The following is a 13,822-nucleotide window of genomic DNA, read 5'->3' as shown; positions in this document are numbered from 1 at the left end:
CCAGATATATGGCGCTTATTTATAATATATTGTCGCATGCCCAATCGTCCTCTCCATGGAATTATTCTCTCGTCAATAACTAAATCTTTGCCAGGAGTTAAAATTGATTGAACTTTTATCAATTAAGATCATCCAAAATGAGCCTTATGCGAAACAAATGATCGTCCGATGCATTTAGATATTTATTATTATGAAAATGAATATGCTGAAGTAATAATAAGAATATTATCTCTAGTCATTTTTGAGCAAATGTACTTATTGCGATATAAATCGTTTTTAGGTCAATAAAGAACAGTTGACGGAATCCTTACAAGCCCCATGCAAATAATAGGGCCAGCAAATTTTTACATTTCTTCAGAATTGGTATTTGACCAACCTTTCAAACGAGACTTAATTTTGACGCCTTCTGCTTTAAGTTTTTGTGGGGCATATCTATTTGTGTCCTGAACTTATCTTGCAGGTTTCAAAACTGACATTGATTTGCTGTCTCCAATTGAAACTCCAAAAGCAAAAGGAAAATTGCCATTATCCATCTGCGTATTTGCCTTCTGCAAATCTTCTCCAGCCTCGTTTTCGGGGCGGTTTACGTTGTCAATAATTGAATCATCTGAATTGGCAATAGACCTTGAAAGAGCTGGAGACCGGCTTGGCTCGTATTCTGGATCTGTGTCAGAATGATTCCCTGCAAATGGATCATTTGGCTCATTTTTTATTTCATTTATTTCGTCCCCAGAATCGCTTTTGACCAATATTATCTACCTGGGAAATCTCTTCAAAATTATCCTCAATCTAAAATAACATTTTAAACACATTACATTTTATACAAGAACGGCTGGAAACTATTAGACCTCTACACCAGAGTTATACACAACTTCGTACTTACCGTCTTCATCAGAAGAGCCAACCAGAATCCTTGATAGACAGGGGATCTCGCGATAAATCATGGCTCGTAAAACACTACTGTACATGCACCACTAGGAACATCAGATCACAAATTAATACCGCAACATGTGAACTAGCGAAGAGTTTGCATTATAGATCATCCAACTGGAGACATTTAAAACAGTTCCTCTCTTCGTTTCCTTGGAATAATCTTCAGCATGTATAAGCGAGATTCCAGATGCGGTTTTGGGAGGTATGGAGGCTTATATTCCGAATACCTTGAAAAGCTCTTCAATCCATGGTTCAATAATTCGAAGTCAACAATTCCACAATTGACTAGGGATGATGGTTCCATTGAAATGACCACAACGGAAGGAAAAAGCAGTTGCTGGCTCAGATGTTCGCATGAAACTATACCGTGAACCCACAGGGCAAAATACCACCGACTTTGCCATGAAAGAGTTCTTCGATGCCAGATATAGTCTTCCGTGACAGAGATCTTGAAAAACTTCTCAAAGGCTTGAACACTAACCATCACCCCTGATGGAATACCGCCGATGATATTAAAAAATGTGCAGTCGTGGTGACACCTCTATTGTGCAAACTGTTTTCTCTTTCATACTAAAGAGGGCTTTTCGCTTGTGGTACTTGTCAACAAGCAGATTTTGAAATACCTGGTGTCGACCAACATTAGCGACCGTCAGTATGGTTATCGAAAACAACGATGTCACGCATGGTGACTCCCGCGCAATAGCTCTGGGTATTTCAAAGGCATTCGATAGGGTCTGGCATGAAAACCCCTTCAGCTAACTGTGTTCTTATCGTTTGCCACCAACTCGTTGCTTGCCTTGGAAGCTTCGTCCAGAACTAATCCATTCAGGTATTGATGGACATTCCTTGCAGACGTTTTAAATTAACGATGGTATCTCTCAGGCCTGCATTTTGCCCCATACTTTCTTCCTGTTTATATCACTTTCTCGAAAAGACTTCTAATCCATTTTACAGTACATTGGTGTCTTCCTTCCAGTTGTCCAACCAGATGACGTCAGCCGACCTCTAGTGCTATAGGCGTCGCCAGGTAATAACTATTAATAGCGACTTTAACATTATTTTGGAGTGGAGTGAGTGCAATCCATCTTTAGAGAGAGATTTTAACGCAGCTCAGACTCAGGTTGCTGATTTACAAAGACTGCCTCTGCTGCCCCAAGGCTTATTATGTGGAGGTTATAGGCAATATGTCTTGGCATGATAATGTAATGGGAATAGCTAAAGCAGCTTCTCAAAAACTTAAGGCTCTCTTTAAAATAAAAAGCCTGCATTGAAAGGCCTTTCAATGTTCTAAGCATATGAAGCTTTGCATCCACACACATCAGTGCTTCTGCATATACGAAGTCGCTATATCGAGACTTCATCAACTCCCAAAGCACGTCTTTCCCGAACATTACAATTTGCAGAACTAACAAAATTATCTACAGACACCTTCGTAGCACTGGCGCTGCTCATGTTCCATAAAGTTTGCTCTTTTGTGCTAATATATTCCGTAAAAAAAATCTTATTAGTTTAGCTCTCTGATTTTCGCGATAGACTCAAATGAGGAATTACCAAGTATAATTTGTTTAAATGAGACAAGAAATCTCAAAGACTTAAACAAAGTAAATATTGAGGTGGGAGACTTATACAAAAGGTACGTAAGGAGGCTGGAAGTTACTTCACCCCAGGCATCGAGATGCTCAATTGCCTGTAATCAATTCCAAACTTATTGAGATTTCTCGTTGCTCGAACTATTGATAGGAAGAAACTCCAGGCCAGCTTAGAGCTCGTCCACTAGCTTCGTAAAAGGCTTCCAATTGTATTTAAATATAATCGACATGAATCCAGGACATATTATGAGTTATGTAACCCGCTGTATGATGTATATTTTCCCCTCATTATTAATTAATACCAGATACTACATATATTGATAACAAATAATAACAACTGAATAGTTAATATTACTTTTATATTTCCATGTATATTATATAGTCTTATATAAATGTCATCAGCATTCCTGTAAAGTTCCTCATTCCATTCCGTAGTTCAGCATTCATCCGCGACGACAGCCATAATTATCTGGGGTTTAACTATATTATGATTAGAGTTTATGGCATGGATTAGAAAATTATACACTTAGATCATTAATAGTGGTTAGTTTCCTTAATTGCATGATCAATCTTGGGACTTATCCTCCAACCATGGTCTGAATATTGGAAGGGTCGAAGGATAATGCGTGCCGGATTTGTTTCCATTTTCATCGTCAGACGACCTTAGTGGATAAGTAGCCATCACTATTGGAAGTTGTAGTTTTACATCTTTTTGCAGTCCGCTTGGCTCTACTATGAACTATAAATGAGAATTAACATATGATCACTATTAGTAAGTGTATTTTGGAAATGTTTCACATTCACCAAGTATACACGTACAACGTAACAAACATTCTATAAATGTTTTGATATAACCGTGAACATTTAAGAAATTTTTAATCGTAGACCAACTATTTATTTATAATAACGAGAAGGGATTCACAAAACTGAAACATTTATGGTCTACTCAGAGAATATCAGTGCGAAACTTTTGGCAAGTCACGAAAGTGAGAGTTCGTTTACAGTTTTTAAAATTAAACTCGATAAAATTGTTTTGTGTAACTGCAGCTAATATACGTAATCGTAAAAATGAACTTACAAATACGTCATAATTAATTTTAATTAAATGGCACCCTCTTAAATTCGTAGGAGGCAAAGGAACAATATAGAGTTGTTCATTGTCCCATCTGTCCGTCTCTCCCGGTCTAATTTTCCCCCTAGTAAGTACCGCCAGTTCTCTTTTTTCTGTTTGAACTACTTTCCCTCTGGCCATGTAAGTGATTGTCTCTGTTAACGCTGCTTTGGTACTTTTAATAGTTAACCTACTTCTATTTGATACACTCGCTGAGACACCTAGAAAACCAAAAGTAAAAAATGTGTTAGTGTAAGAATCTTAAAAACGTACCTATACTTTCTCCTGGCACATATCCCCCTCTGTCCAAGGTAACTTTGCAAACTACAGCTCCAGACCCAACGCAGCTAACTCCAAATTTATGTTCTACTTCACACCGGAAAGTTTCCTGTCCCGAAATGGTCTAAATTAGATTTGGGAATGTAAACTATTAATTAACATGCAAACACCACCTGTGAAAAAATATAAAGCAACAGTGATGCAGAGTTATCTACAAGAGTACATTCCCAGCCAAAGAAACATAGACATCCAGATAACACATAGATTCTATCTAAGTCTAGCTATATCTAGTATAATTCCTACATAGTATAGAGTGCTGAGTCATGCTTTTTATGGAAAAAAGTAAAAATTCTTAAGAACACAATACATAAATAAAAAACCGTGTAAAAAAATATTTTTTGGTAAGTAATAGCAATGTAGAAAATTATCTCTAATGCAGAAACTATTTGAGGTACAGACAACGTTCTTATATGAAACTATTGAAGAAGAAATTCTCTTTCTTTGATTGAAACCCTGTTAAGAATATTCATATTATTTCATGACAATATTATAAGAATAGTTTTTTGTCACTTCTGGTTATAATAAGTTTATTTCAAATAGCACCTCCAGTATCCAGGACTTATTTTGATAGAAATTGATGTTTTGTAATTCGTGGTGATCCACGTTCCACTTTTGACACCTATATTGAAATTAATTTTTTTTACAGTTAGATTTGTGCATTTTTCAAAAAAGCACAACATTCGGAGTGGTATAAGTATCGATGCTTGGAATAAAATTCAAGATGTGATGTGATCCGTATCCTATTGAAATTAGGTGCTTGATATAAAATACACAATTTCAAAAATGAACAACTTAAAGCTAAAACCATGCAACATTTAAGTTTTTGAGTATTTTATTGGAAACTACTGTATTATTTTTTCATCTATTAAATTTTTATGATTCCAATAAGTATATAAGAATTATTATTAATGTAAATATATTTTATAATAGTACTATATTTATTAATAGATTAATATAATTATATTTTATATTAAACTCTGTATAAAGGGAAGGGATTCAATAAACTTTTTTCATGAGATAGGGAATCCCAAGTAGTAGAGAAGTGCCTCCTAATGATGGATTTTTCTACCATTTTTGCAAATATGTATATAGGATTTTACAAATTGTAACTGTAAGTTATAATTTTTATTTAATTAACCATATAATTCCCAATACAAAACTCATAAACATAGCCCACCACAACCATAAAGATTTTGAACATGCTAATAATCTAATTTAACAAATTTCTTAAAAAACGTATGATTTAACAGTATCAATCGGCACTACTTCTCGTAACGTATGACAACAACGCTAGCACGATCAACGGCGAGTCTATGCGATTCTTAGCCCTTACAATCGATAGTATTGGCGTGAAATACGTTGTTGCCATAAGTTGATATCGGATGTATGTCCAATATATAAGTGAATACGTATCGAGATTGTTTAAGCCTCTGAATCGTACCTTAACTAATTTAAAACACTAGTAATTTTCTCTAAATATCTTGAAAACCTTTTTTAATTGCTTAAGATACACGTCAGAGCTTATCTAGAATTGGATTTCTTACCCCTAATACAGCTGGTTCTAAATTCAAATCAATTGGACTCATGACTATAAAAACTTGCTGATTTTTATGTGTAAGTCCGCTTGACTCCCTAAGGGCTGTTTTGCAATAGTACTGAACCCAACCGTGCTTTCCTAAGAACGTCGAAGGTAATCCTAAGGGTAGACCTAATTTAAATGGAAAACTATGTATTCCTGGAGACAGTACTGAAGGACCCTGACCTGAGGACAAAATAATCAGTTTTAAGCATCAGAGATTGCAAATTAAAATTTCTATACCTACCGGGTTCACCAAGTAGCCTCATCCGGAAATCGATGTAGTTTTCTTTGTCGTAAACCCTTTCTTGTCGGGGAGTTCGGACCCTGACGACACCCTCTCCAACTACATGGAAATGTAGTCCTAAAAAAAAATACTAATTGAACAAGTATATTTATGCACCTTTTGCCACAAAATCATGCTGTTGAACCAGGCAGCAAAATATTGAAAAAAAAAAAAGGAACCGATCAGACTTTCGTTGAAATGAATCGAGTTTTACGGCTTGGAGGTGGGTTTTCATTGTCACCTGCCTCTGGCCCAAATCTTTTCAAGACAACGCGTTTTTCCTCTCAAGAATTTATTAAAAGAACATATAGCAGCAATTTGTATGTTGACCGACTGAAGGTGGTGTGAAACTTGAGATGGATTTTATATTTATTAACAGACCAAGAAATGAAATTACAATAGGAAGATTATTGTTTCCTGAGTATCGGAAGAAGAGTTATTGGTTGATATATTAGAAACAGAACACTGAAACTATTAAGTGCGACCTCCGCTTAGTTGGTTATTGTGGGTTTAATTAATGGCATATTGTGTAATACACTTATATAAATTAAAACTGTCAAGATCAACAGATTTTTACCAAATCCCTGCTGAGAATAAAAACATTTGTTAACTGGTTCGGAATGGTACCAGTAATATAATAAATCATTAGTTTTAAGCCTGAAAAGGAAGACAATTGGACCAGTTTTGTGTCATTTAAATTAATATTCAAAGAGAATAATTTTAAACGAAATATTTATTTTTAATATAGCAGCCGATCATTGAACTTATTAAATCTCTGCTGAGATAAATTTTTTAATTTAATAAAACATTTTTATTATACCTTTGAAGTCACTGCATTCAAAGATTTTTTTTTAAATTGCTTACACAATAAGATCGTTCATTTGTGAACAAAATAGTATTTATTTCCTGATACAGTGGTATGGTTATTTTTTATGTGGGTAGATGTTGTGGTATAACATATCAGTCATTACATAAAAATCCTACACATATATACCATTTTTGTTCAGTATCTAATTAAATATGTATATATTTATAGAAATACTTTAGTATCTAGTAATTATATGACAAGGAATTTAAAAAATAACGCGTATGTTTTTTCCCATGAACATATCCCAAAATTACGATATTAGAACCACTTTCTTCACATAGGACATGATGAAGTAACATTTAATTAAAGGCAGTGATCAAAAGACAATAAAAAATTACATGTCTACCTCAGATGTGTTTCTCCAAGGGTGGGTCGCGTCTGTTACGCATTTTTTTTATAATAAAATATTGACATTTGATTCTTATCACGTCCACTAATTTTGTACTACTTATTTTTTCCCCTTATATCATTAACTCTAATAATGCAAAACTATACTAGGAATATGAACTCAAGAAATACTTCAAAGGTCATCAAAGTAGACATTTATCCTGAAATATCAGAATATTTCTATAATGCCCCCAATATTATTAAAAAAAAATTAAATAATGTACAGAAAATTTCTTTGCTATTGTGGAGTATCTCTAAAAGTAAAGGAGATATTAAAAAGAGGTTGATTTTGGCGACGTAAAATATGCATGATCAAAATTATGGTAAATTTATTATATATATAGGGCAACAGTGACGATCAAAATTAAAACTATTCAAAAATAAAAAATAGAGTGTTATTTAAAAGACAGTTGTTATTAAGTTGTTATTTAAAAGACAACGTGTGCTTGAAATTAAAAAAAACGAAATTGGTCATTTTTCGTTTTTTCCCTAAATTTTTTAAGCAAACAAAGTTAAAAGAAGTTTCCTCATACCATAATTGTTAGTGTCCCCAAAACTGAGCTCATATTTATGTCATGTAATTTTTTTAAAATCAGCTTTACTTTACGAGATACTACATAAAATCCAACAAATTGGCCCATTATAATGTAATTTTACAATTACTGTAGAAATTTAAACAATATGACACTAAAATTATTTTACAGAAAATCAAATTTTCAGAAAGTAAATAAGAACATCTCTATACTCTATTTCAGAAGTGTATAGAGCAATAAACTGGGGAATTCCGTTCTGTTTGGCTACATTTCGTGGTAGTTCATAGGCGCAGGTACTTATAATATTTATGAATTTAATTTTCACGGATTAAATGCCTTTATTTTGAAAGAGATTAAATACTTTTAAATCATATTTTAAACGTTAGTAGTCACTGCTACGCTGTAGTGTAATCACAATATTATTATCCCAATATTTAAAAAATGGAGGTATTCAGTCCAACGAAAAGATGTACTAAAAATTCTCCACTATCGCTGAGTGAAAAAGTTATTATTTTAAATGTACATGATTGCATAAAACACGATTACCCTAGTTTTACTGTGCAAGAAATTGTTGAAAAATGTTCTCGAATGAGTGGAATTGAAAAGTCCACCAAATTGTTGCGGGAAAGAAAAGTAGCAGGTCAAGTGGAATCTCCCAAGCAAAAGCCAGGACGACCTACAAAAGTCCATGATGAAAATGCTAAATGTATAATTCGAAGAAAAGTTCACTCTTTTTATTTTAAAAAGGAAATACCCACCTTAGACAAAATTTTAATGGAGCTTGGCCGAGATGACAGTATTCCGTTGATAAGTAGAAAACTTTTATGGAAAACTTTAAAAAATATGGATTTTGCCTGGGAAAAGCATAACCGCAAAGCACTTTTACTGGAGAGCGACGAAATTGTTTGTTGGAGACGACAATACTTGAGAAGTATCAAGCAGTACCGCAGGGAGCAAAAGAAAGTTTTTTATCTTGATGAGACGTGGATTAACGAAGGTTATATAGTCCAAAAAATGTGGCAAGACAAAAATATAACCAGTGGTCGCCAAGCTTTCATAGAAGGCCTGTCTACGGGTATTAAAGTACCTTCGGGAAAAGGAAAAAGACTTATAATCACACATATTGGAAGCGAAGAGGGATTTTTAAAAGAAGGTCTGCTAACCTTTGAGTCGACTCGCACAGGAGATTACGATGAAGACATGAACTCAGACGTTTTCGAGGACTATTTTGGTGAAATGATAAAATTTCTTCCGGCTAATTCGGTGGTGGTTATGGATAACGCAAGCTATCATTCACGGCAAATAGAGAAGACGCCAACTTCAAGTTGGAGAAAGCAAGAAATTATCGATTGGCTGACTGCAAAAGGTATTGCGTTTGAAGCAAATTTGATAAAAAAAGAACTGCTGGCAATAGCAAACTTACACAAAACTCGTTTCATGAAATGCGCCGTGGAAGATATAGCCGAAAAATATAATATAACTGTACTGCGCTTACCGCCATATCATTGCGAACTAAATCCTATAGAACTGTATGGGCGCAGGTAAAAGGATTTGTAGCAAGACAAAACACGACTTTTAAAATGAAAGATGTTAAGCTACTGTTTGATCAAGCCATTACGGAAGCGACACCAGAGAATTGGCGAAAAGCAGTCCAGCATGTAATTAAGCAAGAGGACAAAATGTGGGATCTTGACAACCTCATCGATCAGACAGTCGATCCTTTAATTATAATGTCAAGAGGTGATGACAGTTCGTCAGATGACGAAGAAGACTACAATCTATTATAATTTAAAATTGTTATACACTGTTCAAAAAGTGCCAGATCCAAAAGTGACATTTTCAACTGTTTTACTCTACATATTATGTTCAATAAATTTGTGAAAAAAATATATTATTCCATTTAAACAAAAGTAACTTTCTAAAATAAAATAGCATTTAAGTACATTAATGATAAGGTAAAAAACAAGTCCCAGTTGCACGCCTTTGGCGAACCGTTTTCAATGTTTATCAGTGGGTAACAATGGGCAAAACTCATAAATTGACCCAAAACCGGGTGGCACTACCTGCAATCAACGAAAAGAAAGAATTTTACATTGAAACTAATACCCAACTAAGGTAGTGGCATAAAATATTGGTGGGTCACCAGGTACCACTTTTGCATACCTAATGAGGTTTTATTGCTCTACACACTTCTGAAATAGAGTATAGTAATTTTGCATCTGGATAAATTAGGTTCAACCATTAGCAATTCTTAAAGCAATTGCTTATGATGGCTTGTTTAAGTAATAAAAAAATCCTACAAAAGAGAATACGACTTTTTCTTTAAAACGCAATTATGTCAATGAGCGAGCGGCGGACACATCTCAGGACACACGTAGAAACTTGGCGAATGTTCTAGAACAATGGTCTACTTAATCTGTATTAGAGGCCAGCTCAAGTCTGAATATTGGCAGTCTTAAATCGAAATAACTGTGTAATAAATCAGTTGAGTATTTTTGTATATCTAGTGTTTTAATTCTCACTTAAACGAGAACCTCGAGTTTCAGATTAAAGTTGTGGTCTCTCTGATTTAATGATATTAAACAGTTGTTAATTTTTTATATCGGAATACATTTAAATACGAGTAAATATGTTAAATGAGGAAATTGAATTTAATTTATTGTTTATTGTTCAACAGTAAAACTTAAAAAAACTACAATTACAAGAAAGAAAAAAAAAATTATGTAAAATCAAAATTATGCCTAAACTAAATATTGCCTAATAGTAATATCTAGTCGCTTAAGAGTACAGAAGTTCACATCACACAAATGAGAAATATTATTTAAATTTTTTGGTCATTATAAAAACAGGCGATTTTCTAGCGACATGGGTTCTAGGAGCCCTATTATAGAAAGTTGTCGCGAATTTATGTGTGGTATCCGAAAGCTTAACATCGATATTATTTATTATCGAAGAATCAACTTCGTTATGAAGGAGTTTGTAAAAAAAAATTTAGAGATATAAGCAATCTTCTGAAGTCTAGTGAATCAATGTTAAACTGTCGTAGCAAAATAGTATTATCAATTCCCCTTTGCGGATAAATACCACTCTCTCTAAAATGCAAAAACTTGAGGAAATTTCTTTGGACACACTCCAGGGCATCAATATGGACCTGGTAAATAGAATACCATACCAGGCAGCAATACTCAAGCCTTGACCGCGCCAATGAGCAAAACAGTATTTTAAGGGTTTTGATATAAAGTCCCCTATACTTTTGCAATGCACTAGATTTTCGTGATCAATATTATAATTTTAAAACAGTGGTTCACTCTTTCGAGTAGATGTCACCGCTTTACTCTTAGAAATATTTCATTTCAGTTTGTTGGTTACACACCATTCATGCAGGATATTTAATTGTTCTTGGAGAAAAATATTATCATCAAAACTGTCAATTCTTCTGTACAATTTTAGATCATCAGCAAAAAGCAAATTATTGCATGCCAAAACCTAGCAAAGGTCCTATGTTTGACCCTTGGGGTACTTCAGACGACGCCACATACAGGTTGGATTTAAAACCATTGTATGTCACAAATTGTTGGCGTGATGAAAGATACGATTTAAAAAATAGGATAAGAGATTTACTAAAACCAAAAGCGGATAACTCTTGAAACACAACGAAATGATCTTTGAGAAGTCCGTATACACCACATCAATTTGTCCGGTATCATCAATCGTATCACTCAAGAACTGGGTCAGTTGAAGCAGATTAGACATTGAAGAACTTTGAGGCATAAAACCATGCTGCTGTGTGGCAATAATGAGAGAATGGAATGGCCACTTGAGTACAGTTATGTTTTTCTGAGCAAACCAATCTTTTACTATTTTGGACGCACGTTTCCGATCACTATTCTTGTTGACATATCCATCTCAATGGCTTCTGCAAATGCGTAGCGCCGTATTTTCTAGTATAATCTCTGTCTTAGACCGATATATTGCATTTATTTCTTTTTCAAGCACAAACATAGTGTTTACATTCGTTACTATAGAAATTCTTACAATCACACTACTCCTGTATTTAGTAATATAATTTCTCCAGCAGGCACGCTTTAATTTTATAATTGACATATTCTTCACAGACCCAGAAAGCTTATTAAAGAATATTATGGAGAAAACGTTAATTCCTAGTTTGCTATGTTGCAAACATACTGTATGGTAGATATCAATCCGAGATGTCGCATGCTGATGCTGAGGTAGAGTGAAACCGGATTTATTGCATAAAGTGAGCATTTGTAAATAAAATAATAAGACAATGTTAGGATATTAAACCCCTTACATCATCCCTATATAGCCCAACCCAACCACAAAGTGAGATGAGATGAGATTAAGGCATGGTGTGCTGCAGCTGGAACTCGGGTATCCGTCTTGCATAAATATCCGAGAACAAAAATATTTTTTTACAATTTTATACAATATTATCAACATGCTTCAACGAGTTCAGTTTAGGATCAAAGTGGATGCCTCCTTACTTAGTCGACACCCTATTTTCTATATTAATGGGCCTCTGAGGCAAGATAAGGTCTATCGTTTTTGATTGATTAAGACCAAGATGATTTTGCTGAAGCCACTGTTTAATTTTATTTAAGACATATTTGGAAGCTGTGATCAGAGTGTAAAGTCAAAAGAGTAGTATCGTCTGCAAATAACGTTATTATACCGTTCGGTACTGAGTTTATGAGGTCATTGATGATATAAAAAAAAACAATGTTGGGCCCAGTACCGAACCTTTAATGACCATCATTGAACTCTGTTAGTCGGAAATAATTTAGAACCATTGTAACAAAAATATGAAGCTTTTGTAGAAGTGTAGTGTGTGAGACACAGTCAAATACCTTCGTTACATCACAGAATATAATATTAGTATACATGACTGTTTTCCTGTCAGCGTACAATATGATTTAGTAAGTTAATGATAGCTTGTTTAGTGGAAGGATCTTATGATGTTTGCAGAATAATTTATTAACCACAAAGTGGTATTTGTATTTTTAGAATAGTTTCTATAATTTTTAGATACGATAGAAATAGGTCTGTAGTTATTAGGAATTGCAATACTACCTTTGTGGATGGGAATAACTTTAGTGACTTTTAAATTATCAGGGAGTATGTCACTTGATTCCTTCATCAATTAATTTGGGTATTATATGCCCTCTTTCATATTTCACAGCAATTTGGCACTGTACTTTAAACTTGGCGCATATTTTTTGACATCAGAAAATAGTGAAAATGTGCATTCGTCACTCCACAGAACGTCAACCCATTTTCAGTTGTTTAAAATGAAATGATCAAAAATCCCAAAATTTTCCGATTAAATTGTTACGGTGTATCCTCCATTTTAGTATTATTTTAGATGATTTTGATAAATTTATTTTTAAATAATACGAATAGTATCAAAACTTGACATTTTTTTCTGCTGTATACCTGTCATCATCTCGAACCCTATTCCCTTATTTATTTCCAAAATAAATTAATGTTCCTGGAACTTTTCAGCTGAAATATTAAACATATAATTTCCGAATATTCTTATATTGTTGCACGCAACTTATTTTCTATATTAAGCACGTACATTACATCACAACCAAACCCAAGGACTAATGATTAGCATTATAACCAGAAAGAAATTCAATGCAAGAGAAAACTTTTTATATAAATATTTATTTTGCAAAAACCCTGTTCTGCTACATTCTCTATATAGATAAAATCTCGTAAACATGACCATAATGTTCACGTACCTAACGCGGGTGTGTCATCTTGAAGTTCAACCAGGACCCTCCCAGAAAGGAATTGTCCTGGGAAGTACAGTAGCGAAGTATTATCAAACAGAATCAAAAATTTCAATAACTTTCTCGGCATTTCTCCGGTTTTGACATTTACACAGTCACATTAAACAAACAAACACAACCAGTCCGGCTTTAACCTACATTAGCTTCTTCGTGCCACGGCCACTACTCGCTATACCCGACCAAACTAAAGTCTAAAGCCGCCTGCTTGTCTTTATCTTTTCTTGGTATGGTAGATTGGTGTTGACACAAGAAACCACCTAAAGCCCATTCCTTCTTGATTTGAGCGAAGGTGAAGGAATATTCAACGAATTCTTAAAACTAGAATTTTATTGGCAATAGAAGGCTTGTTTGCCTCTATCATCTTGTTGTTTTTTGTCAATGTTA

The 13,822-nt window shown here is 34.1% G+C and overlaps 1 protein-coding gene across 2 annotated transcripts; it reads right to left on the bottom strand.

Annotated features, from left to right (window-relative positions):
• Positions 1 to 2,866: 2,866 nt before the first annotated feature.
• LOC126748918 (arrestin domain-containing protein 4) lies at positions 2,867 to 13,822 on the bottom strand. Of its 2 annotated transcripts, none has more exons than XM_050458458.1 (6): positions 13,388 to 13,822; positions 5,796 to 5,912; positions 5,517 to 5,734; positions 3,907 to 4,036; positions 3,601 to 3,854; positions 2,867 to 3,261 (listed from the first exon to the last, which is right to left on the bottom strand). In XM_050458458.1, the coding sequence occupies exons 1-6, from the start codon at positions 13,506 to 13,508 to the stop codon at positions 3,088 to 3,090; spliced, it is 1,014 nt and encodes a 337-aa protein (XP_050314415.1). In that variant the 5' UTR covers positions 13,509 to 13,822; the 3' UTR covers positions 2,867 to 3,087. The 2 variants fall into 2 exon arrangements, with proteins under 2 accessions (XP_050314415.1, XP_050314417.1); XM_050458460.1 differs by having other exon boundaries at positions 3,907 to 4,021; positions 13,388 to 13,821.

The sequence above is a fragment of the Anthonomus grandis genome, chromosome 22, assembly GCF_022605725.1.
Source record: "Anthonomus grandis grandis chromosome 22, icAntGran1.3, whole genome shotgun sequence".
Taxonomy (NCBI): Eukaryota; Metazoa; Arthropoda; class Insecta; order Coleoptera; family Curculionidae; genus Anthonomus; species Anthonomus grandis.
The sequence above is the reverse complement of the archived record's forward strand: the minus strand, read 5'-3'. Positions and strand labels throughout refer to the sequence as shown.